Consider the following 25,041-nt stretch of genomic DNA (forward strand, 5'->3'; position numbering starts at 1 on the left):
AGGTTTGAATTTGTTCTTCAGTTCCTTGAGCTTAAGAAATGCTGAGAGAGTTCAGCCCTTTTGATTTTCTGACTCCACTCCTTGCACATTTCATTGTAATATTTTGTTTTGTCATCCCATGCTGCCCTTTGAAATCTTCTATTCAACTCTTTAGTATCTTGAATTCTTCCTTGTGCTTTGGCTTCTCTGCGCGCCAGTGCAATTTTCAGAGTCTCTTCTGACATACATTTTGGTCTTTGCTTCCTCTTCTGTCTTTGTAATGACTCTTTGCACTCTTCCTAGATGATGTCCTTGATATCCTCCCACAACTCATGATGTGGTAAGGCCTCCTATTTGAGAGTCATCTTCAGGAGCCAGGTTCTACAGAAGCTTATTGGCTGGGATTGGTGAGCCTTAGGGTAGAAAGTTGATTCTGCTGTACAGAGGTAATTTGTGGTTGCTGTGATGCTAAGCACTGTGACACTGATGTGCCAAATGCGATAATGGTTACCCATCGTGGACAGTGTTTGGTGGAGCTCCCTGATTAAAACAAGCTTGGAAGCAGGAGTGGTATCCTTCCAAAATGTCTGGCCTCAGGAAACTCTATGAACATGGAGAAACAACCAAAGTTATACAAGTGTTTAGGTCTTTTGTTTGTAGGGATGATATGAGTTGCCTATGACTCGACAGCTCTTAACAACAGTACCACTAATGATTACATATGCAGCTTTCAGTCTAATTTTCTATCCCTTTAAAGACTAATGCATTAAATAGTATGGTCAAGTAAATTACACTTTTAACATATTCCTAGAAAAACATTGTCTTTGATATTTCAGCAACAGTCTCATTTTAATTTTTTTAGTACACAATTTAGGGAATAGTAAACACAAACTAGTTAAAATAGAGCTTTCCTCATGTAATGAGGAAACTTAATTATTATAAATAATTCAGTTTTTTGTGCTTCCCTCAAAATATCCCTCATAACAGTATGCCTCGGACATCACTGAATTGTGACATTTAGGGTGTCTCATTCATGGAACAAGTTTTTTATACTTCATTTTCTAGTTAGAAGTTGCATAACTCACCTTATATATATATTAAATGGATTGTCCTGTGGCTGATTTTTAGAAAGCCTAGGACAGGGTTTATGCAGCTCTGGTGGCCTAGTGGTAAGAAGCTGTTCTGTAATCCCAAAGGCACCACATTTGAATCTACCAGCTGCTCCGTGGGAGAAAGATAGATAATCTCCCATGTGATTAACTGCCTCTGAAAACCCACCAGAGGTTCAGCTATGATTGGTTCCACCTTGATGAAATTCAACAACAGGACTGGGTTTAGATCTTCTGTTTTAAGATCACTATGAGTTGTACTCAGCTTGATGGCACCTAACAACAGTATATTTTCATTTATGCACATGCAGTTTTTCATTTTTGTAGGATCTTTTATCAGAATAGTATGTAATTTATATATGTCGTTCTGATAGCCAACTCAAAGACAAGTGATTTTAATCTACCAGCTGCTCCTCAGGAGAAAGATGGGCTGTCTCCGCCCATGGTAGTTAGAGCCTCTGAAAACCCACTGGAGTGTCAACTTTGAGTTGACTCTGACTTGACAGCACATAACACAACAGCAGTATGTAATGTATAATGTGTTATCATGCTCTTTAATAAGCTTATATTTTAGTACCCTTTATACAGTCACACCGCACATTATTAAATATCTTCATGATATTACAAAGGTCATTATCAGTTAATTTATTATACTTTGGGAATAGAATATGAAAAATAAAGCGGCTAAATCCTAATTTAGAAGCAGGAGTGACATCCACTTTCTAAACAATGTGACTCTGGAATCTTTGTGAACTTTGATAGATATCAATAGTGATAGCAAGTCTTCATGAAGCCTTTTGTTCATAGGGTCATTTGAGTTGTGCTCGACTCGATGGCAATCAACAACAATAAATCCTATTTTGTATTTAATAGATCTCTTGGTCTGGTGAGCCTTTTGTGTGTGTCTTCCTACTTTTTGCCATGTTTCAGGAAAGGAAATAATTTCTAGATATTTTATTTTTCTTTCTTTTGATGATGTTCAGATACTGGCTCTCTTCAGAGAGAATGGAAGGCGTTGTGTACGTATTTGCATAAACTTTTTTATTGTCATTATAGATACAGAATCTAAAAACATCTGTTTATGGTTACAGCATTTTAAAATGGTGTTTTTCCCCCTAAGATTTGTGATCTCTAGTAGAAAAAAAGACATTTACTATTCTCTCTATTATAATGCTTCCCTTTTCTCATAGAATAGAATTTATCAATAATGTATTTTTTACGAAAATAATTTTATAAATCAATTGGACTAATCCATTTCTTAATATAGAGAATATTCTTTTACACAGTCCTCCATTGACTCAGCCATACTTTTGACTCTTCTAGTATGAATTTATAAATTGGAAAACTACTTACTTCTAAGTTCTTCCAGAATATTGTTTACAGTATCTACCCTTAATAAAAATGAATGCGATTTAAAGTTCATTGGAACCTTGACCTCAAGACATTTTGTGGTTTACATGATCCTTAAGAAATCATTTTTTACTGAGTATCTGAAACTGAGACTGTAAGAAATTATCTGATAAATAACTTCAGTTTTATCTTACCTTTTAAAAAAAGTATGATGCATACAGTAGCCCTACTGCTAACCACAAGAGAAACCCAGGAGAAAGATGTGACAGTCTGTGTACAGCCTTGCAAACGCTATGGGACAGTTCTGCTCTGCACTACAGGGTCACTATGAGTGGAACTCATGTCAGGGTGTTTGGTTTAGCTTATGATATCCAAGAACACAATTTTCTCCCTGCAGGAATGTATATTCAATGTGTTTTTCTATATATGATATAAATAAGGGTCAGAGTTTTAAGATCTATCTTTGCAAGAAGCTGCGCTGCAATCCCAAAGGTTCAAGGCCATCAGCTGCTCTGTGGGAGAAGGATGGGAAATCTCCTCCCCTGCGATCCCTGCTCTGAACACCCGCCAGAGCGTCAGCTATGGGTTGGTTCCGGTTCTACGGTACCAAACAACTACAAAAGTAGTTTAATTGATAAGTGACGACATAGTGAAATGAGAAATAACTAGCTTTGTGAAACTTGAGTACTTTAAACTATTCAGCAAGCTCTCCATTTCAGTCAGAGGATAACACAAAAATTGCTCTTTTGAATTCCTTTTCATATTTTCTAAGCTTTAGTGGCAAAGATAAGAGTGCTTGTTTTAGATTTCTAAGTAGGAATTTTTTCATGCCCATTAAGTTCAAAGACTAACAGTTCTTTCCATTTTTAACGTATAGTATATTTAGATTTTGTTAATCATAAAGCATTCCAGTAGCTATTTGAATTGCCTGCCTGATCTAGAAGTGGAAATGAGAAAAATATTTAAAATAAACTTACTATTCTAGCACAGAATACTGGAAACATGTACGTCTGTATTGAGTAACATAGTGTATATGCATTTTGAAGAGTAGATGTAGGTCTTCAGATATATATATAGATAGATAGATATAGATATAGATATAGATATAGATATATACACACACACGTATATATGTGTATATATATATATATATAGAGAGAGAGAGAGAGAATGAGAGAGAGGAAAAAAATATCACCTCTTTGTTTACTTAATGCTTTAGCCTAAAGCTGAAGAGGATCTTTCAGGTGACAAAGTACTTGAATCTGAACAGGATAAAATGAACCAAGGGTTTCATCCTGAAAGAGACTCATCAGACCTAAAAAAGGTGAAAGCTGCGGAAGAAAATGGAGAAGAAGCTGAACCTGTGCGTAATGGCGCTGAGAGTGTTTCTGAAGGTGAAGGAATAGATGCTAATTCAGGCTCCACTAGTAGTTCTGGTGATGGGAGCACATTCCCCTTTAAATCAGGTAAGTTTGTCTCACTCCTTGTGTACTTCTTTCCTTTTCCCCTTTACTGTACTAACCTTTTAAAAAAAGGTTTCTTCCTCATAGAGGAACACTGAATGGAAAGAAAAAGTTTATCACGTGATATTTACAGGTCAGATCAGCAGGCATAACCTGAAATGCCAAGCATATTCATTGCATTTCATATTAGTGGAAGTGATACCTGAAACTAGTATTCCTCCTCTACTGGTTTTGAAAGAACATCTGCCAGGAAAAATAGTACCAGGCTGGTGGAATTTGATAAGAGAAATTGCATTTTCATCAATTTTATTAAAGGGGATGTTAACACTTGTGACCATCTCCTCTTGAGATAGTGATACTCATCATTTAACAAGATTTTAACTCAATTTTGTTAGTAGAAAATACATATAGCCAATCAAATCCAGTTTTGAGCATCTGCAATATAGGAAGTGCCCTGAAAATGTATTACAAACCAGGGAGGGTCTTTTGACTTGAGATACCCTCAAATGCATTAGACATCTGTCCCAATCCTACACAAGTTGTGATTGCCTTTGAGATTTATTGAGAGATTAAGTATGGGTACAAATTGGTTGGGGATGGAGAGATTACTTTGATAGAAAGTTTGAGGCAGGTGGAAAATTGTTGTTGGCTTGCCAAGTCTACAATGACCTTTGTATAATATGGATTTTCATGTAAAGCACCAGACATCAAAAATAATCTAGAGTGGTGTTTTGAAGTTTTGTTTTTCTAACGTTTTTATCACTTGGTGGGTTATGAAATTAATTTAATGGGTGAAAAAAAACAATTTTTTATAGAATAAAATATTATGTAATTATATTGTTTTTAGAAACTTATTTCAGCTGGATATGTGTTTGCTTATCTTGGGCTGTGAAGTCAGTGTATTTTCTATTTTATTGTGGTCTAACTCAACTACCATAATATGTTGATCTTTTTACTACCAGTTATAACTTTTCTTTTTAAAATTATTATTAGGGTCAGTGAAAATTTACAGAGACTTTGGATTTCCATTCATTCATTGTTGCACTTTTCTCCCCTCCCAACCCTTCCCCCTAGTACACTATCCTCTTGGAAAAGTAAAAGTCTTTCATTGTTTTACAATCCCTCCCCCAGGTCTACTCCACTATGCAGCCTTCGCTCTGGACTCCCATCATGACAAAAATACCTAATCACATATCCCACGTAAACAGTTTTCTCCCTCATCTGTTTCAATGCAGTACACATTATTGAACGCATCTTTCTCAGTCTCCCCCCAGGCCCAAGGTCAGTCCTGTCTTACAACACTGGCACCATGCAGTAGTTTTGATTTGCATGCAGTTGTTTTGATTTGCGTCTCTCTTAGAGCTAGGGATTTTGAACATTTCTTTGTGTGCTTGTTAGCCATATGAATGTCTTCTTTGGTGAAGTGTCTGTTCATATCCTGTGCCCATTTTTCTATTGGATTATTTATCTTCTTGTGGTGTGTGTGTCACTTCTGACTCAGCTGCACATAACAGCATCAAACTTCCTTTTGCCTCCATTGTACATACCATTTATTGTTAATGATGATGGCCATCGAGTCGAGCCTACCTCATAGCAACCTTATGAACAAAAGGCTTAAAGCCTTTCTTTAACTATCGTCACTTCTCAATGTTCATGGAGCTTCAAGAGACATGTTGTTTAGGAAGTAGATGGCATTCCTGCTTCCAAACTTGTCTTAAACTGAGATCTCCACTAAACACAATACAACATAGGTAACCGTTATTGGCATTTGATACCCCAATAGCACAAGGTTTAGCATCACAGAAACCCAAGGTTACCTCAAATACAGCATATTGACAGAAGAGTGCTGTACCACTTAGAAAAATGGTCCTCAAAAATATAACAACAGCAAACGTTAAATGCAAAAGCCCTCACCAAGGTCTTGCTGACTCTAAACAAGAGGCTTAAATTAAAAAAAAAATCAAGATAGTATGTTTTTTGTTAGGTGTTACTGCATCACCTGTGAGGTATAGCGACCCCTCTGTACAGCAGCTCTGAACCCTTCCTGACTGCTGGTATTAATTAAGAGTGTTGACTGTGGATCCAAGAAAGCTGTAACTGCTAAGTAACCTCAATCTCTTCTCCATCTATCACGGTGCTGCCAGTTGGTCCAGTGGTGGAAATCTTTGTCTTCTTTATGTTGTGCTTCAATCCATATGGAAGACTACAATACTTGATCTTTTGCAGCAAGTGCTTCAGTTCTTCTTCTGTTTCAGCAAGCAAGGTTGTATCATCTGCGTATCATAGTCTGTTGATGAGTCTTCCTCCAATCTTGATGCCACACTCCTCCTCGTAAAGCCCTGCTTCCAGAATGGTCTGGTCTGCATACAAATTCAAAAGATATGGGGACAGGATGCATTCCTCTCCTTATTTTGAACTATGCAGTGTTTCCTTGCTTTGTTCTGAGGACTGCTTCTTGGTCCAAGTGTAGGTTTCACCTAAGCATATTTAAGTGTTCTGAGATTCCCATTTTCCTCAAGGTTAGCCACAATTTGTTGTGACCCACATATCAGATGCCTTTGCATAGTCAATGTAACACAGATAGACATTCTTCTGGTACGCTCTGCTTTCTGCCAAGATTCATCTGACATGGGTAATAATGTCTCTAGTGCCACAACCTCTTCTAAACCCAGCTTATATTTCTGGAAATTTCTCTGTCAATGTAGTGTTAGTTATTTCTGGATAATCTTCAGCAGGATTTTGCTAATGTGTGATTACATACCAGTAGTGATTTAAAAAAAACCCCAAACCTCTACAATGTTAAATCATTGTAAGATAATACCTGTTTTTTAATAGATAATATATAATCTCCCTGTCTGCAAGTTAATGCCTACTGATAATGACCCACCACAGGATTTCTGAGGCTATACTCTCCATCTTTCTCCTAAAGAAAAATACAGCCTGTTTGATAAGCAATACAACACCCTATGGACTTTGCCACTAGTGCTCGATAATAATAAAATGTTGGGTTTTCTGCTTCTTCTGTGAACATTAATTATCTGCCATGTTCCCCTTACACTGACCAGGCATATGGTATGAAATCACCAGCTGTTCTGGAGGAGAAGGATGGAAAGTCTCCTCTCATGTGATTAACTGCCTCTGAAAACCCGCTGATGAGCAATTGTGGGTTGGTTCTGACTCCACAGTATACAACAGTAACAGTTTTCATTAACGTCATAAACAGCTCAGCCACACCTCCTGAAAAGAAGAAATCTTCCATCCTAACTCACAGATCACATTAATGTTACTTCTTTATAAAGCCCTATGCATTGATTTAAATAAATAATTAAAAAATTGATGTTGTTGTTATTATGTGCCCTTGATCAGAACCGAAACTGTAGCAGGTTTTCAGAGGCAGTAAATCACATAGAAGATTCCCCATCCTTCTCCCACAAAGCAGTTGGTAGATTTGAACATTGTGCCTTTGAGATTACAATGCAACTTCTTAACCACTAGGTTACAAGAGCTACCTTAATATTATCACTGATATTATTGTTACATACCATCAAGTTAAGTATGACTCATAATGACCTTATAAACAATGGATTCTCTGCTATCCTGTACCATCCTTACTGTCCTCGACATATTTGTGTCGATTGCCATAGATACAATATCAGTACATCTCATTGAAGGTTTTCTTCACTCATCCTCCACCTTTCCAAGTATGATATCTCTTTCCAAAGAATAGCTTCTAACAACATGTTTAAAATATCTGAGATGAAGCTTCGCCATCTTTTCCTCCATGGAATATTCTGATTCCACTTTCTCCAAAACGTATCCGTTCTTTCGGCAGTCCAAGGAATACTCAGCACTCTTCTCTGATACCTCAGCTCAAATGTATCAGTTCTTTTCTTATCAGTCTTATTCACTGTCCAGCTCTCACATGAGTACCAGATGATTGTAAAGACTGTGGTTTCTATTGGGCATACTGTAGTCTTTAAACAGATATCATTGCTCTTCAGAACTTTGGAGAGATCCCTTGACAGAAGACTTTTCCAATCCTGTATATCTCCTGATCTCCTGACTAAAGGTACTGTGGATCCAAGCAAGATGAAATAATTGACAATTTCAGTATTTTCTCTATCTACTATTGGTCTGGTGATAAAGATTTTTATATTCTTGATGTTGAGATTCAATCCGTATTGAAAGCTGCAGTATTCGATCTTCTTCAGCAAGCACTTCAGGTCCTCCTCTCTTTCAGAAAGTAAGGTGTGTTATCTGCATAATGTGGGTTGTTAATTAGCCTTCCTCCAATCCAGATGTCACATTGTCCTTCATTAAGTCCAGCTTCTCAAATAATTTGCTCAGTGTACAGATTGAACAGGTATGAAGAGAGGATACAGCAGTGATGACTGCCTTTTCGTTTTAAACCATGCAGTGTTTCCTTGTTCTGTTCTGACAACAACTTCTTGTCCTACATATAGATTTCTTAGAAGCATAATTACATGTTCTGTGATTCTAACACTTAAGCTATCCATAGTTTGCTATGATTCACATGGTCATATACCTTAGCATAGTCAATAAGTCACAGATACACATTCTTAAGATATTCTGTGCTTTCAGCCAAGATCCTTTTGACATCAGCAATAAACCCAGCTTGAACTTCTGGAAGTTCTCTGGCAGTGTACTCTTTTAATCATTTTTGGATGATATTGTTTGATAATTTCCACATATTTTTTGGGGGGATCACCTTTCTTGGGAATGGGAATGAATACAGATCTCTTCCAGTCTTTTGTCCAGGTAAATAACTGCTAAATTGCCTGGGACAGACTGATGAGCATGTCCAGGGCTGTGTCTTGCTATTTGGAATATGTCATTTGGTACCCTACTGATTCCTGGGCCTTATTTTTTTACAATGCCTTCAGTACAGCTTGAACTTTTTCCTTCATCACTCTTGGCATTTTATCATAATGCTACTTCCTGAAATGTTTCAGTGTTGACCAGCTGGTTTTTGTAAGTGACTCTATGTCTTCCTTCCACTGAAATTTTTTTCTTTTCTATCTTAACCACTTTCCCTTCCCTTATTTTTAGTTCTTGTGGCCTTCTAAAATATTTTTTTTATTTTCTACTAGTTTACTTACAAAATTAAAATACAAATTCTTTCAATTTTCCTCACCTCCCCTATCAAATTGTACAACCCAATGATTAATATCCCCTTCCTCCTGTACATCCATGTCCCTCTGCTTCCAGCCTCTCCTATCCCTCCTGGATCCTTATACTCATTCTATAATAACGGTTTTATACGATATTTATCCTTATGTGACTGAGTTAATTCACTCAGCATAATGCTCTCCAGTCCTCCCAAGTTAGGTAATAATTTACAAAGTTATTGCTCCTGCATGCTGCTTTTTTTTTTTTAATTTTTTTTAAGCTTCCTGCATCATTTAGATTTTCCGCATAGTAGCTCTCAGAGCTTGACTTTGTTTTCAGCACTTTCAGTTTGAGAAATGCCAGATGAGTTCTTCCTTTTTTGTTTTCCAACTCTAGCTCTTTTCACATTCCATTGTAATACTTTGCTTTGTGTTTTTGATCTGTCCTTTGAAATCATCTGTTCACCTCTTTTACTTCAGAATCTCTGTTTTGGCTTCTTGACATGCTAGTGCAATATTTAGAGTCTCGTCTGTTACTCATTTTGGCTTTTTCTTCTCTCTGTAATGACCTACTGCTCTCTTTATAAATAAAATCTCTGTAGATGCTCATTGAAATGAAAAATAAACAACCTAAATTTATAAAATAAATAAATAAATTATATCTTATATGTCATCCCACAAGTCATCTGGTCTTCGACCCTTAGTGTTCAGTCACTCCAACCTGGGATGATTTTTATATTCAGATGGGATAGACTCAAGGTCATATTTGCCTCTGGTGAACTTGCCTTAATTTTCTTCAACTTCAGTTTGAACTTAGACATGTGTACCTGTTGGTCTGTTCCACGTCTGCATTTATCCTGGTTTTAAGAGCTGACACTGAGCTTTCCTAGTGATTCTTTTGCACAGATGGTAGTTAATAGGTAGCAATAATTTGGAGCAATCTATAAAATTCTCTACCAGTAGGTCTATGACTATCAGTCCTCTGTGTATTTATATATAAATATAAAAATTGTTGTTATTTACCATCAAGTCAGAACTGACACATAGCCATCTCTTCAGCATGTGACTTTGGGTTGGAAGCACAACTCCTTACCACTAAATCACTATATGTGTGTGTGTCTCTGTGTGTTATTGTTGTTGTTAGGTGCTGTCAAATTGACTGCATCTCATAGTGATGCTGTGAACACTGGATCTGAACCTTACCTTGTCCTTGTGCCATCCTTCTCATCTCTGATATACTTCAATCACTTTGTCATTTTTATTACAATTACTGTGTCAATCCATCTTGTAGAAGGTCTTTGTCACCTTCACTGACCCTCCAGCTTCCCAAGTATGATGTTCTTTTCCAAGGGCTGGCCCCTCATGTGAATAAATGTTGTTGTTATGAGCCATAGAGTTGCCTGCAATTCATAGCAACCCTATGTGCATTAGCAATGAACTCTGTCTTGTCCTGAGCCAATCTCATAATCTCCAACAGACCTAATCCCATTTCCCCAGTCACTGAGTCATTCCATCTCATCCTGGGTCTTCCTCTCTTGTACTATCCCTCCCCTCCTCAAAGTACGATATTCCTCTCCAAGGGCTGATCTCTCTCCAAGGACTGGTTTCTCCTGACCACATGCCCAAAGTATGTAAGACAGAGCTTCAAAGTCCTTGCCTCCAGGGAGCAGCCTGGTTTCACCGTCTTCAGGACAGACCTGTTTGTTCTCCTGAAAGTCCACAGTATTTTCCAACACTCTTCTCCAGCACCATAACTCAAAGGCATTGATCATTCTTCTGTCATCCTTAGTTATTGTCCAGCTCTCAGATGCATAGCAAGTAAATTGTGAAGAACATGGCCTGAATCAGGCACATCTTAGTTGCTCTTCAGTATTCAAGAGAAGTCTGTAACAGCAGACTTTCTTAGTGCAGTTTGTCTTTTGATTTCCTGACTGCTGGGGCCAAGAGTGTTGATTGTGGAGTAAAGCAAACTGAAGTTACCAGTTATTTTTTAATATCAGTCCCTTCTCCATCCATCATGAAGCTGCCAATTGTCCAAGTGGTAAGAATATTTTCTTCATAATGAGCTTCAGTCTGTATTGAAGACTACAGTCCCTGGCCTTCTGCAGCAAACACCTCATATCCTTTTCAGATTCAGCCAGCAAGGTTATATCATCTGCATAATGCAGGTTGTTGATGAGTCTTCTTCCAATCCTGATGCCACATGTCTCATAAAGTCGAGTCTCCTCAATGATCTGTTCTGCATATATATTGAAAAGATATATATATATGTTGTTGTGTACAGTCAAATCAAAACTGACCCTTGGCTGATCCTTCATTGGATTTTCAGAGGCATTAATCACATGGGAGGAGACTGCCCATCTTTCTCCCATCAAACTGCTGGTGGATTCACACCATGTATTTTTAGTCTTGGCAGTGCAATTCCTTACCATTAAGTAACAAGGACCTAGCAAGTAGTAAGAAGCTGAGCTGCCAGCCTAGAGGCATGATGTTCAAATCCACAGTAGCTCTAGGGGAAGAAGATGAGAATTTTCCTCCTATGAATTACAGCCTCTGAAACCCTGCTGAAGCATCAGCTATGAGTCAGTGCTGTCTTGATAGCAATGAACACAACAGTATATGAAAGACACACACACACACAGAGAGAGAGAGAGATTATATAAGGTACCAAGCTCCAGTTCCTTAAGAAGTTGTGCTGCCAACCAAAAGACAAGCAGTTCAAATCCACCAGCTGCTCCATAGGAGAAAGGGGAACAATGGACAATCTCTTTCTGTGTGATTTGCAGCCTCTGAAAACTCATTGGAGGATCAGCTATGAGTCAGTTCCAACTCACCAGCAACGAATGAAGTTTATATAAGGATTGATCTAATCTTTATATTATATAGTATTATATTATAATCTATTATATTAAAATGATCCAAAGCCTGATTTTGATGAGAATTAATTCTTTTCCAGTACCATTTTCAAGACATTTAATACCATTTCAACTTTGTATAATGAAAATTAAATTAATAGGTTAGGAAAGTTATAGCTACTAAAATAGTGTAGTTATAAATGTCAGAAACTATGCTAGGGCTTTACTTATGTGAACTAATCAACAGCTAAAGATATATATGAAGATTTCTGTTTTACAAATGTGGAAATTTAAAAAAAAAAAAAACAAATGTGGAAATTTCGCTTATTATCTTACCTTTGGTGTTTAAGTTGTTTAACTCTATATTGATTTTTTTTAAAAACACATAAGCCTCTACAGTTAAACCTGCAAAATACGTGCCATGACAAAATAAAAATTCATGTTAGAAATATTAGCAGAGAGCATATTTAGTGTCACGGTTTTTGAAGAATCCTATTTTCACTTCAGTTGACTCAACAAGCACATGGGATAAGATAAATTTATTTTTATAATTACATTTCTGAATGAAAAACCACAGAAGAATCCTTTTGTGTGAAACTCAAGAGTATTATTAAATTCCCAATTTCTGTGGTATTTGAAAGACTTTTTTTTTAAAAGCGTAGTTTTTGGAGCTCTGGTTGCCTAGTGTCAAGAAGCTGCACTGTAATCCCAGAGGTACGCGGTTTGAGTCCACCAAATGTTCTTCTGGAGAAGGAGGAACAATCTCCTTCTGTACCAGAAAGATCTGATTTGACAGTACACACACACAAAAATAATAAAATAAAAACAAACCAACCCCAAACGTAGTTGTTCCTTGGAGGCAAGGATTTAGAAGCTGTGTCTTAGATACTTTGGGCATGTTCCCAGGAAGGACCAGTCCTTGGAAAGGGACAACATGTTTGGGTGGGCAGAGTGGCAGTACAGGAGAGGAAGACTCTGGATGAGATGGATTGACACAGTAACTTGGGTAATGAGGGTAGATGTGTTGGAGACAATGAGATTGGCTCAGGATAGGGTAGGGTTCGGAGGTATTGTACATAGGGTCACTGTGAGTCGCAGTCCACTCAACAGCACATAACAGCAATAATATATTAAGATTATTACTAGTCTCTATAAAGTTCTTTTAGTGTGTAAATTAAGTGACTCCTGTAGTAAAATTGCTCCAAATTGTATCAGGTATCAAGAAGGGTGAAAGAAAGATGACATTTTAAAAAGAGTATATGATTAGTCATTATAGGGATGACATAATCCAGGATAAGAGGCTCATTGTAAAGTAGACTGACTGGGGAGATAGAGGGAGGGAAAAGTGCAATAGTGAATAAATTAAAATCCAACTTTTCTCACCACAGCAAGATAAAGGTAAGTAATCCAATAGAAAAATGGGCACAGACTATGAACAGACACTTCACCAAAGAAAACGTTCAGATGGCTAACAAGCACACAAAGAAATGTTCAAAAACCCTAGCTCTAAGAGAGATGCAAATCAAAACAACTATGAGATATCATCTCACCCCGGTAAGAATAGCTAAATTTAACAGAACAGCAAGCAACAAATGCTGGCAAGGTTGTGGAGAAACTGGAACCCTTATTCACTGTTGGTGGGAGTGTAAAATGGTGCAGCCACTGTGGAAGGCGATATGACGCTTCCTCAAGAAGTTGCAAATAGAGATACCATTTGACCCAGCAGTTCCACTACTGGGAATATACTCCAAAGAGACTAGAACTGACATCCAAGCAGATATATGCACACCCATGTTTATCGCAGCTTTGTTCACAATAGCAAGGAGGTGAAAACAACACAAGTGCCCAGCAACAAATGAATGGATAGAGAAGCTATGGTATATTCACACAATGGAACACTACGCTGCATTGAAAAACAAGGGACTCATGCAATATTATTCAAAATGGGTGACCCTGGAGGACTTTATGCTGAGTGAAGTATCTCAGTCACAAAAGGACAAATACTGCATGGTGCCACTGTTGTAAAACAGGACTGACCTCGGGGCTGGGGGGAGACTGAGAAAGATGGGTTCAATAATGTATACTGCATTGAAACAGATGAGAGAGAAAACTGTTTAAGAGGATTAGGTATTTTTGTCATGACGGGAGTCCAGATTGAAGGCTGCATAGTGGAGCAGACCTGAGGGGGAGGGATTGTAAAACAATGAAAGACTTTTACTTTTCCAAGAGGGGTAGTATACTAGAGGGGAGGGTTGGGAGGATAGAAAAGTGTAACAATGAATGAATGGAAATCCAAAGTCTGTAGATTTTCATTGAATTTTAAAAAAAATTTTAAAAAATCTAACTTTTCTATAAACTTTTGTGAAAATCACAATAATATAAAGTTTATTAGAAATCTAGACATGCTGTTTTTATTTTTTCTTTAATCTTTTTACTAAAGACTAAATAAAGCAAGTGCTACACTCTGATTTCTACTTTTATTAAACACTCTTAAAAATGACCCTACTGACAATTGTCTGCCTACATCATTCTTTCTAGAATCGTGGAAACCTGCTGATACTGAAGGCAAGAAGCAGTATGATAGGGAGTTTCTATTGGACTTCCAGTTCATGCCAGCTTGTATACAGAAACCAGAAGGTCTGCCTCCCATCAGTGATGTAGTTCTTGATAAGGTATGTTGTACCCTCAGAAAAAGTATGGCTAACATGATCTATAGATCTTCCCTCATTATTTTAACTTTTCACTATGGAATTAAGAACAAGTAAATAATTTAAGAAGATAATTGCTTAAACTTAAGTAAGTGTCAACTTAATTATATTAACATATACTGAAAAGTTTTCCTAATGAACTCTTCAAGTGATTAAAATCTCCAACCCTATGCAAATAGATACCCTTACTCTTTGCATGTGACCTAAAGACACATAGTGTAAGAATTAGTAGTCAGTGTTTATTTTGTCTGTTTAGTAAATTTAAAAGAGTAAAGAAAGATGTGTACCTGTTCTTGTGATTTCCTCTAAATCGGAGATAAACCAGTGATGGTGACTAAACTTAATGTATTTTTATTTTGAAGAGGAAATATTAAAATGTCAAGGTTTATTTAACTATCTTATAGATTGAGATTTATCTCTTATGGAGATTTTGTAGCTGTTTTTCTAGACCTTGTATTGTTATTTGACTTTCTTGTAGCAAAAGGCCTTCTTATTTATCTTTATATCTAAGTCTTCTCTCTTAGGTACATATGTGAGGACAGTTGAATGATTGGTGGTGCTAATTTGAGGCTACTTCAGTACTTCAGAGGGCAAGTGTTATATCCATTGAATTAGATTATTCTCTTGGCAAATATTCCTTCTGTCTTGCTCACTTTTCTATTTCTGGCTGGCCAGTCATTGATTTCTCACTGAGCTACTTAGTTTTGCCAGCTCTGTCTGTATTGTTGTTGTTATGTGCCTTTGAGTCAACTGTGACTCATATCAATCCTATGAACAGCAGATCTGGACTTTGCTCTGTCCTGTGCTAGCCTCACCCCTCCACACATTTAAGTCAGTTGGTATAGTCACTGTATTGATCCATCTTGTTGAAGTCTTCCTATCTTATCCTGACCCTCCACCATTCCAGTGATGTCCTTTTCTGATGTCTGGCCCTTCCCAATGGTCTGCTCAAATTATCTGAGACAAATTTCACTATTCCTGCCTCTAAGGAGCACCCGGTTTTACTTTCTTCAGGACAGACCTATTTGTTCTCTTGACAGTCTGAGATTTTCAGTACTCTTCTCCAACGCCACACTGGTAATTAGCAGGTTAAACGTAAGCTATCAACGTAATTCAACTAATGTGTATTTCCAAAGTTTCCTAATGAAGTCGTCCAATGATTAAATTCTTCAATCCTTATTGGAATAGGATTGTGACAGCTCCACAGTCATGTTATATAACTACAGTAAGCCAGATTTGACATTAACTAAACAGATAAAGTGAAATTTTAAATAGATCATGTTGTTGTTAAATGCTGTCAAGTCGTAGGTGACTCATAGAGACCCTATAAATGAAAGACCTGGACACTTGTATAACTTTCTTCGTTTCTGCAAGTTCATAGGGTTTCCAGAGGCAAGCTATTTCGGAAGTGAATGGTACTCCTGCTTCCAAGCTTGTTTTAATCGGAGAGCTCCACCAAACACTTGTCTGCCATGGGTGACCAATATCGCATTTGGCACATCAGGGTCACAGTGTTCAGCATCACAGCAACCAAGAGTTACCTCTGTACAGCAAACTGACACCACATGAAACACCTCCTTTTGAAACTAATGAGCTCTTCTACTCAAAATACAGACTTTAGTAGCCATGTAGTCAACAGTACCAAAACCAAAATGAGCATTTATCTGGATTTCTGTAGCAAATGCTTTGATGTCCACTTTTCCTTGGAATTTGAAGCCTAATTAGCCCTGTAGCACTAGAAAATCATTGATATCATTTGCAGGCTAAGACAAGAGAAGCTTCAGCATCTGCTGCTTTAGAAGCCAGTGCTCACCATTTTAGCCGATATAACATTTCAGCATTTTCTTATCTTTTTTGGAAATGAATGCTTTGAAATCTTTGTTAATCTTTCCTTGGCCTCTCCATACAGATCAACCAACCCAAGTTGCCCATGCGAACTCTGGATCCTCGGATTTTGCCTCGAGGACCAGACTTTACTCCAGCCTTTGCAGATTTTGGAAGACAAGCACCTGGTGGGAGAGGTGTACCTGTAAGTGCAAGTTTCCTAGAATCAGATTAGTTAGGAAGTGTCCTAGACTCCATGACATCTGTCTAAGGCGAGAGAGAAACTTTTTAATTATTGATGCTTCTAACAAAGAAGTGGAAGAGGCAAAACCTGTCTTTTCCATGCTAATACTTAATCAAATAAAGAACGCACTGGAGTAATTTTAACTTTAAATAAGCTAGTGTGCATTAATTTGATCTTGATCTCCCCCCCCCCATACTTTTTCAGTTGAAATGACCTGCAAATGGATTAAGAAAGAGCCAACCCTGATAGGACTCCTATTTGTTTTGAGGGATCCTAATCCACTAGAAATCTCTGATGACATTCACCTAATAGACATCTTTTTATCTTTGTTTCTACAGATTTGCAAAGTGCAAAGCAGGCATGGATTGCCAATCCAGGAACAGGGCAAAGCCCCAGCAGGCACTCCTCTGGTGATGTCGCACCCACCCCTGAAGAGCCTGCCTCTAGGGGTGCGCTGAATTCTTTTTTCCAAAAAAAAAAAAAACAACAGTCTATGGTGATACAGTATTTTCTGTTTTGCTCTTCTCTCTTACTATAGGTTATTCAGTCAAAATATGAACAAATGATATGTCAAAAAAAGAGTGCCTTATTGGTAACTGCACATTGCCATTACACTCTCAGTGGCAGGCTCTTCAGCGAGGGAAGTGGCATCACCAATGAAGTTATGCTGGGGCACTGCACTGTGCCGGATTTGGCAGACTTTGCCTACCTCATGCTTTGTAAATTTGAAGAAAACATGAGGGAAGCTTTCCAATGATATAAATACTACTTTTCCCCAAGTTAGAATGACATAGAGGGCACTTAATAAAGTTCTAGAGAAGCTTGGGGTTTGATGTACATTTGCAGATCACCTTGTTATAATGATTTTATTTCTTAAACATTATTTATATGTAATGTAATACTTTGTCCCATCATCTTTTTATTTCTGGAATGGATCTTTTGATACCTGCTTTGAAATATGTCACTTTATAGATGTTTGAATTATTTGCTAATTTGCCTCCAGAGAAACAATTGTATTGCTGTAATAATAATACTGTGTTGGGGACTTTGTAAAATCTGCAGAAACCTTTCTTCATTTGAAGTAAATTGTTTGAATCTCTCCATCTTAAAGGCCTCTGTGTGTATTATACTCTGTCCTCAAACAAATTTAGATTTGACCTCTTTTTTCACAAATTGCCAAATTAATTTGTTTTCTAAAACTTGAACTATCTCACCATAAAGTCTTAGAAAGCAGTTTTCTAGAAACCATTACACTTTATTTTTTCAGCATTCTTTCCTTTTTAATGTTTCAAGTTTATTCTTTTATTTTGTGTTTGGGCTTTATCTGCTTTGTCAAACATTTGAAATAATATTTATACTGATTATTCTCGGGTTAGCAGTGTCTGATTATGTTGCTCAATTTTATTCATCTTTCAAAGAAGTTACGAACTGTCATCTCTTCTTTGAATTTTTACTAATACTTTTCATTATCTGCTTGCTATTGCTATTTATTCTCTATTAATAATTATATAAAAAATGAAATATTATGAGTTAAAAATAATCGATACTCCTAAAAATATTTACAATGAAGAGTGAATTTTGGTGAGCTCTGGTGGCCTAGTGGCAAGAAGTTGCACTGCAGTCCCAGGGGTGTGCTGTAAATCCACTGCTGGAGAAGGAGGAACAATCTCCTCCTATACCAGTCAGATCTGATTTGACGGTACACACACACAAATAATAATAATTAAAAAAAAGAGTGAGCTTTAAAAGTTAAAATATATATTTTCCATGATACTTGTATATATCAGATAAATGAGTCATTCTGATGCATTCAAGTAATATGACTAGAAATCACACATTTACTTTGCCTTTTGGACATACATTCTTTTTTTTTTTTTTTTTTTTAATTTTTGTGTGCGTGTACCGTCAAATCAGATCTGACTGGTACAGGAGGAGATTGTTCCTCCTTCCCCGGCAGAGCATCTGGTGGATTCGAACCGTGCGCCTCTGGGATTGTAGTTGCAGCTTCTTGCCACTAGGCCACCAGAGCTCCCCTGGACATACATTCTTAATGTATAAAAGAACTGTAAATACATTCCTTAGAAAAAATAATAGTCTGTGTTTTCACAATTTCTGATTCTGTATTACCATTTTTGTCAGTTATTCGAACTGGCTTATTAAGCATTTCTACCCAATGATATTAGGTCCTACTAGCTATACTTTACAGTAAGCCCTCATTACCTCCTTGTATAATTTTTTTTTCTAGCAAACTTGCTATGAAAGGTTTTTAATGCATAGCAAACTTTTTAAAATGTTGCTGAACTTAACATACAATTTTTTTAAATTTTTTCTTTTATTATTTTGTGTGTGTGTGTGTACCGTCAAATCAGATCTGACTGGTACAGGGGAGATTGCCCCTACTTTTCTAGCTGAGCATCTGGTGGATTCGTACCACGTACCTCTGGGATTGAAGTGCGGCTTCTTGCCACTAGGCCACCAGAGCTCCCAAATATACAATTTTTAAACATAAAAATATGCATGGTGTATTCCATCGAGTGGAAACTGACCCATAGCTGACCATCGGATGGATTTTTAGATGCAGTTAATCACACAGAAGGAGAGTGCCCATTCTTCTCCTGCAAAGAATCAGGTAGATTCAAGCCACATGCCTTTGGGATTGCAGCACAGCTTCTTATCAGTAGGCCACAAAAGCTCCCTAAAAAAAAAGCTTTATATACATTAAAGTCCAAGCCTGTGGAGAATACCCAGAAAGTGCCAACTCTATTTAAAAAAAAAATCAAATTAATTTAATAATGATTTAATTTGTTTTAGATTTCACAAAGTGTTCCAAATGAAATGTCTTACGTGAAGAGCTATGGACAAAAAATTTTGCCATTCATATTCCTTTCAACTAACTTTAAGATTTTTTTGTTGTTATGTGCCATCAAGTCACCTGTCACCCTATGTACAGCAGCTCTGAACTCTACACTATACTGAGCCAGTCACACTAATTTCAACACACCAACCCCCATCACCCCAATTACTGTCCATCTCATCCAGGGTCTTCCTCTCCTGCGCTGTCCTTCCACTCTTCCAAGCATGATATCCTTCTCCAAGGATTGGTATCTCCTGGCCATGTGTCCAAAATATATGAGATGGAGCTTCAGAATCCTAGCCTCCAAGGAGAAACTTGGTTTTACCCTTTCCAGGACAGATCTATTTGTTTTCTTGACAGTGTGCTGTATGTTCAAGTCTCTTCTCCAGCACCACAATTCAAAGGCATTGATTCTTCTTCTGTCATTCTTAGTCATTGTCCAGCTCTCTGATGCATACCAATTAATTGCGAGACCATGGCCTGGATTAGGTGCACCTTAGTCTCTAGACTGACATCATTGCTTTTGTATACTCTAGAGAGGTCCCTGACAGCAGATGTTCCCAATGCAGTTCATCTTTTGATTTCTCGACTGTTGGTGCTAAGAGTGTTGATTGTGGAGCTAAGCAAGCTGTACTTGTTGACAACCTCAATCTCTTCTTTAAGAACACATGTACAATTTAACATAAGAAGCAAAATCATAAGCAGCAGGGGAGAAAGAGGTTTTCTGAGCTCTTACTGTTCCTCCTTTTTCTTTTTCAGGGACTACTTGCTTATTTCTCTTATTTTAAAATTATAAAGATCAATACTTCACTTTCTTTGATTATCCAGGTATTGAGAGGATGGTGAGCCTATTGTTCACTTTCTAAATGAAATAAAATTATACTTACTAAATTCTAATAGGTATGGATGGTCACACACTGTTATTTATAGTTTAGATAAATATATGAGGGTAGGTTTAAAAATTAACTTCAGTCCTCCTGGGGGAAAAAAAAAGAATAATAACTTACCAATTAACCAGCTCACCAGTCCATGCCAGGAAATTTAGAGGATAGCTGTTTGGCCAACAGATTAGAAGGGGTCTATATGTGTTCCCATTCCCAAGAAAGTTGATCCAACTGAATGTGAAAACTATCGGACAATATCATTAATATCACATGCCAGCAAAATACTGCTGAAGATCATTCAAAAATGGCTGGAACAGTACATAGATAGGGAACTGCCAGAAGTTCAAGCAGGATTTAAAGAGACCATAGCACCAAGGCTATTATTGCTGATATCAGATAGATCCTGGCTGAAAATAAAGAATACCGGAAGAATATCTTTTTGTGCTTTATTGATTATGCAAAAGCATTTGATTGTGTGAACCATAACAAGTTGTGGCTGACTTTTGCATTTGATTGTGTGAACCATAACAAGTTGTGGCTGACTTTGAGAAGAATGGGAGTCCCAGAGCACTTAATTGTGCTCATGCAAAACCTATACCTGGACCAGGAGGCTGTTTGTGAACAGAGCAAGGGAACACTACATGGTTTAAAATTATAAGGTAGGGTGTCAGTGCATGGTTTAAAATTTAGAAGGCAGGGTATCAGGTTGTATTCTTTCTCTGTGACTTTTTAATCTAAATGCTGAGCAACTTGAGAAGCTGGACTCTGTGAAGACAAATGTGGCATCAAGTTTGAAGGGAAACTCATCAATAACCTGTGTTGCGAAGATTACACAGTCTTGCTTAAAGTGAAGTGGACTGGAAGCATTTGTTGTAGAAGATTAAGGAATGCAGCCTTCTGTATGGATTCCACCTCAGTGTCAACAAAGATTCTTACCACTAAACCAATAGGCAACATCATAATGGACAGAGAAGAGATTGAAGCTGTCAACACTTCATCTGGCTTGGATCCACATTTAATACCCTCAGTAACAATAGTTAGGAAATAAGGAGACACATTGCACTGGGAAAATCTTCAATTAAGTACCTCTCCAAATTATTGAGGGGTCATGATGCCAGTTTTAGGACTAAAGTGCATATGATTCAGGCAATGGTCTTTCCAGTCACTTGCTGTGCATCAGAGAACTGGACAATGAACAGGGATGACAGAAGAAGAATTCATGCCTTTGAAATGGGGTATTGGAAAAGAGCACTGAACATCCCATGGACAGCCAAAAGAACAAACACATATGTCTTGGAGAGGATGCAGCCGGAGTGCTCTTTGGAGGCAAGCATTGTGAAACTTCACCTTACATACTTGGGGCATGTTCCTAGTAGGGGCTATTCCTAGGAAAGGTGGAGGTTTGGCAAAGGAGAGGTAAACCCTCGACCAGATGGATTGATGTGGTGAGGGCCACAGTGGGCTCTTGTATGTCAGAAAGTGTGAGGATGGTGCATAATAAAACAGAGGTCAAATCTTTTGTTCATTGATTTGCTATGAGTCATACTCAATTCGATGGCACCTAACAACCAGTTAACAATTTAACTTGCCTCACATTTTGTTAATTCAGTTCTGACATTTGTGGTCCATATATTGAATGTACTCTAAACTCATTTACTCATTGTTATCAAGCCAGAAATGAACCCCATTGGGATTCCAAGATAATAAGTCTTGGAAATTTTACCCAAGAGAAGAAATTGCCCGTCTTTCTCCTGTGGAGCCACTGTTGGATTTGCATCACCAGAGTGGCACAACCTTTGAGTTAACAATGTGATTCCCTACAGACTATGCCAGCAGAGCTTCATTGTATTTTAAAGACCTCCACAATTACAAACCTTAAGCTAACTGGAAGACCAGCTTGATCCTTCTGTATACATCTTACTACAGAATCCTTGTATATGCAAAGCCATACTGAAGGGGGGGGAAAATAGAAAGCCTTATACTTCCTTACACTACCACACAGACACAGTAATCAAAACAGCTTGGTATGAGTAGAGCAAGGGATACACAGACCAAAGGAACAGAATTGAGGACCCAGTAATAAACCCATCTAAATATGCACAGCTCATCTTTGACAAAGATGAATTCTGCCCAGTGGGGAACAGACTACTTCTTTAACAGATGGTACTATAAATCTGATGCATGTTTATAGAAAATTGAAACAAGGTCCATACTTCACACCATATAGAAAAACAATCTCAAGATGACTCAGAGACTCATGCTTAAACCTAAATCTATAGCGATCATCAGAGAAAAACTTAGGACAAATTTGAGCGCCCTAATCAAAGATGTAGGGAACTCTGGTGGCTAATCCAAAGACAGGTGATTCAGATCCCCCGGCTGCCCCACAGGGAAAAAGGTGGACAGTCTTCTCCTGTGTTGTTTACAGCCTCTGACATCCTGCTGGAGGGTTAACTGTAGGTTATTTCTGACTTAACAGCAATGAGATGTCTTAATCTACAGGATAACTGACCATCAGACCCGAAAAAAAATGCACATTTAGCAGACAATAAACTAAACAATTTGGACCTTCTAAAAATTAATTTTTTATTTAAATCACTAGACTTCTAAAGATTTTAAAAAGAGACTACATTTTGGGAAAAATATTTAGTAATGTGATATTATTGTTGTCAGGTGCCATCAAGTCAAGTACAGCTCATAGTGACCATATGAGCAAAAATTCTGAATCCTGTCCTATTTGGGGCTATCTCTCTGAACACTTACACACATTGTTGAAGTCACTATGTAAATTTACCTGCCCGAGGATCTTCTCCTTCACTGTTCCTCCACCTTTCTAAGCATGATGTCCCTCTCCAAGGAATAACCTCTCCTAGCAATATGTCCAAAATATGTGAGACAAAGCTCCATCATCTTTACCTCCAGGGAGCATTCTGGCTATACCTTCTCCAAGACATGTCTGTTCTTTTGGCAGTCCCTACAATATTCAGAACTCTTCTCTGACAAGGGACCAATTTCTAAAATTTATAGAAATTCCACTTCAGCAAGAAAAATGACAACCCAATTGCAAAAGAGGCATAAGGACATGAAAAGACACTTCACCAAAGAAGACTTTTAGATGGCGAACAAATACATGAAAAATGCTCAGCATCTTTAGCTATTCTCTCTCTCTCTTCCTCCTCCTACCTCTCCATTTCTCTTTTTCTCCTTCCCTCTCCTTCACTTGTTCCAACTGAAAGCAACCTCCATTGGGTTTCTGAGTCTATAAATCACAACAGGAGGAGAATGCCCATCTTTCTACTATAGATCTGTTTGTGAATTTTAATTGCTAAAACTGTATATAGCATGGAAGCAGATTGCCCCTCCTTCTCCAGTGAAGACGGTGGTATATTTGAACCACCAATGGAGCACAGCCTTTGTTTGCATCAGCAGCACCATTACCTACAAACCTCAGGAGATTCAAACCAAAACACTGGTAGGCATCTCACTCAAGTAAGAAGAGTGAAGTGCAGTAATACAATAAGTGCTGCCAAGGATATGGAGAAATTGAACTCTTATACTGTTGATGCCCACAGTAACCAGCTCATAAATACCAACTTTAGACTCTAGAATCCAGTTCTTCTGTCTCTTAATCTCCTGCTTTTCTCCTCTGCATCATATTCTTTCCCGGAATTGATAGTCCAGACAGTTAATTCATTCCTCCAGTATAAATATGAGAACCATGGGGATTAATTAAACGTCTTTAAGATTAATGAAAGCAGTACTAAGTGAAGACTCAATAATACTTCTTTCTCCTCACCTCCTGGCTGTTCAGTCAGAACCAAGTCAGAGCGGACCCGCCAGTGAGTTTTAAGGGGCTATAAATTGCACAAGAGGAGGTCGCCCATCATTCTCTTGTGGAGTAGCTGATGGGTTCGAACTGCTTACCTTTGGGTTGACAGCACAATTCCCTATTCACTAGGCCAGAGCTCAATATACTTAAGATAATATTTGTGAACAGTACTTCTCTTATATCCAGAAATAGAAATATAATTTCTAAGTGTCTCTTGAGAATTTGCTAACTCAAATATAAGCCTTTGAGTCAGTTCTGACTCTTAATGACATTATTGGACAGTAGAACTGACTCTTGAGTGTCCAGGTCTATAAATCTTTACAGAACACATATATCTTTCTCTTGAGGAGTGCAGATTGTGGGTTCAAACCACCAACTTTTTAGATAGCAGATAAGCACTTTAACCATTGTGCCACCGGGATCTTCTGAGAGCTTGCATCTAAATTTTAATTGCAGCTGTCTTATTTGAGGGAGTTCTGGTGTTACAGTCAATATGGCATTGTGCTGCCAGCCCAATGATCATTCCTTTCTGGCAATTCAAATGTACCAGCAGCTCCACAGGAGAAAGATGGACAGTCTCCTGTGTGATTTAAAGCCACAAAATCCACTAGAGGGTGACAGTTCTGACTCCATGGCAGTGAGTGTGTTTTTGAGATCTTATCTTAGACTTTTAACTTACATCTTTAAAAAACATTTCTCTTTGAAATGTTGTTGTTATGTGCCGTCGAGTCGTTTGTGACTCATAGCGACCCTAATGTTGTTACTTACTATTTTTTTATCCTTATTCTAAGTACTTGACGTTTACATATATTT

The 25,041-nt window shown here is 37.7% G+C and overlaps 1 protein-coding gene across 4 annotated transcripts in view; it reads left to right on the forward strand.

The window, feature by feature from the left end:
- The window catches only part of EIF4G3 (eukaryotic translation initiation factor 4 gamma, 3), a 427,927-nt gene that overhangs the window by 286,432 nt on the left and 116,454 nt on the right, over positions 1–25,041 (forward strand). For all 4 annotated transcript variants that reach the window (XM_006883565.1, XM_006883564.1, XM_006883567.1 and 1 more), the window contains 3 exons: positions 3,658–3,904; positions 14,424–14,557; positions 16,503–16,622. In XM_006883565.1, coding sequence (XP_006883627.1) covers positions 3,658–3,904; positions 14,424–14,557; positions 16,503–16,622 — 501 coding nt within the window. The remainder of the gene's footprint in view (positions 1–3,657; positions 3,905–14,423; positions 14,558–16,502; positions 16,623–25,041) is intronic.

This window comes from Elephantulus edwardii, unplaced genomic scaffold, assembly GCF_000299155.1.
Source record: "Elephantulus edwardii isolate Elephantulus edwardi_28Jun2011 unplaced genomic scaffold, EleEdw1.0 scaffold00028, whole genome shotgun sequence".
Classification (NCBI taxonomy): Eukaryota; Metazoa; Chordata; class Mammalia; order Macroscelidea; family Macroscelididae; genus Elephantulus; species Elephantulus edwardii.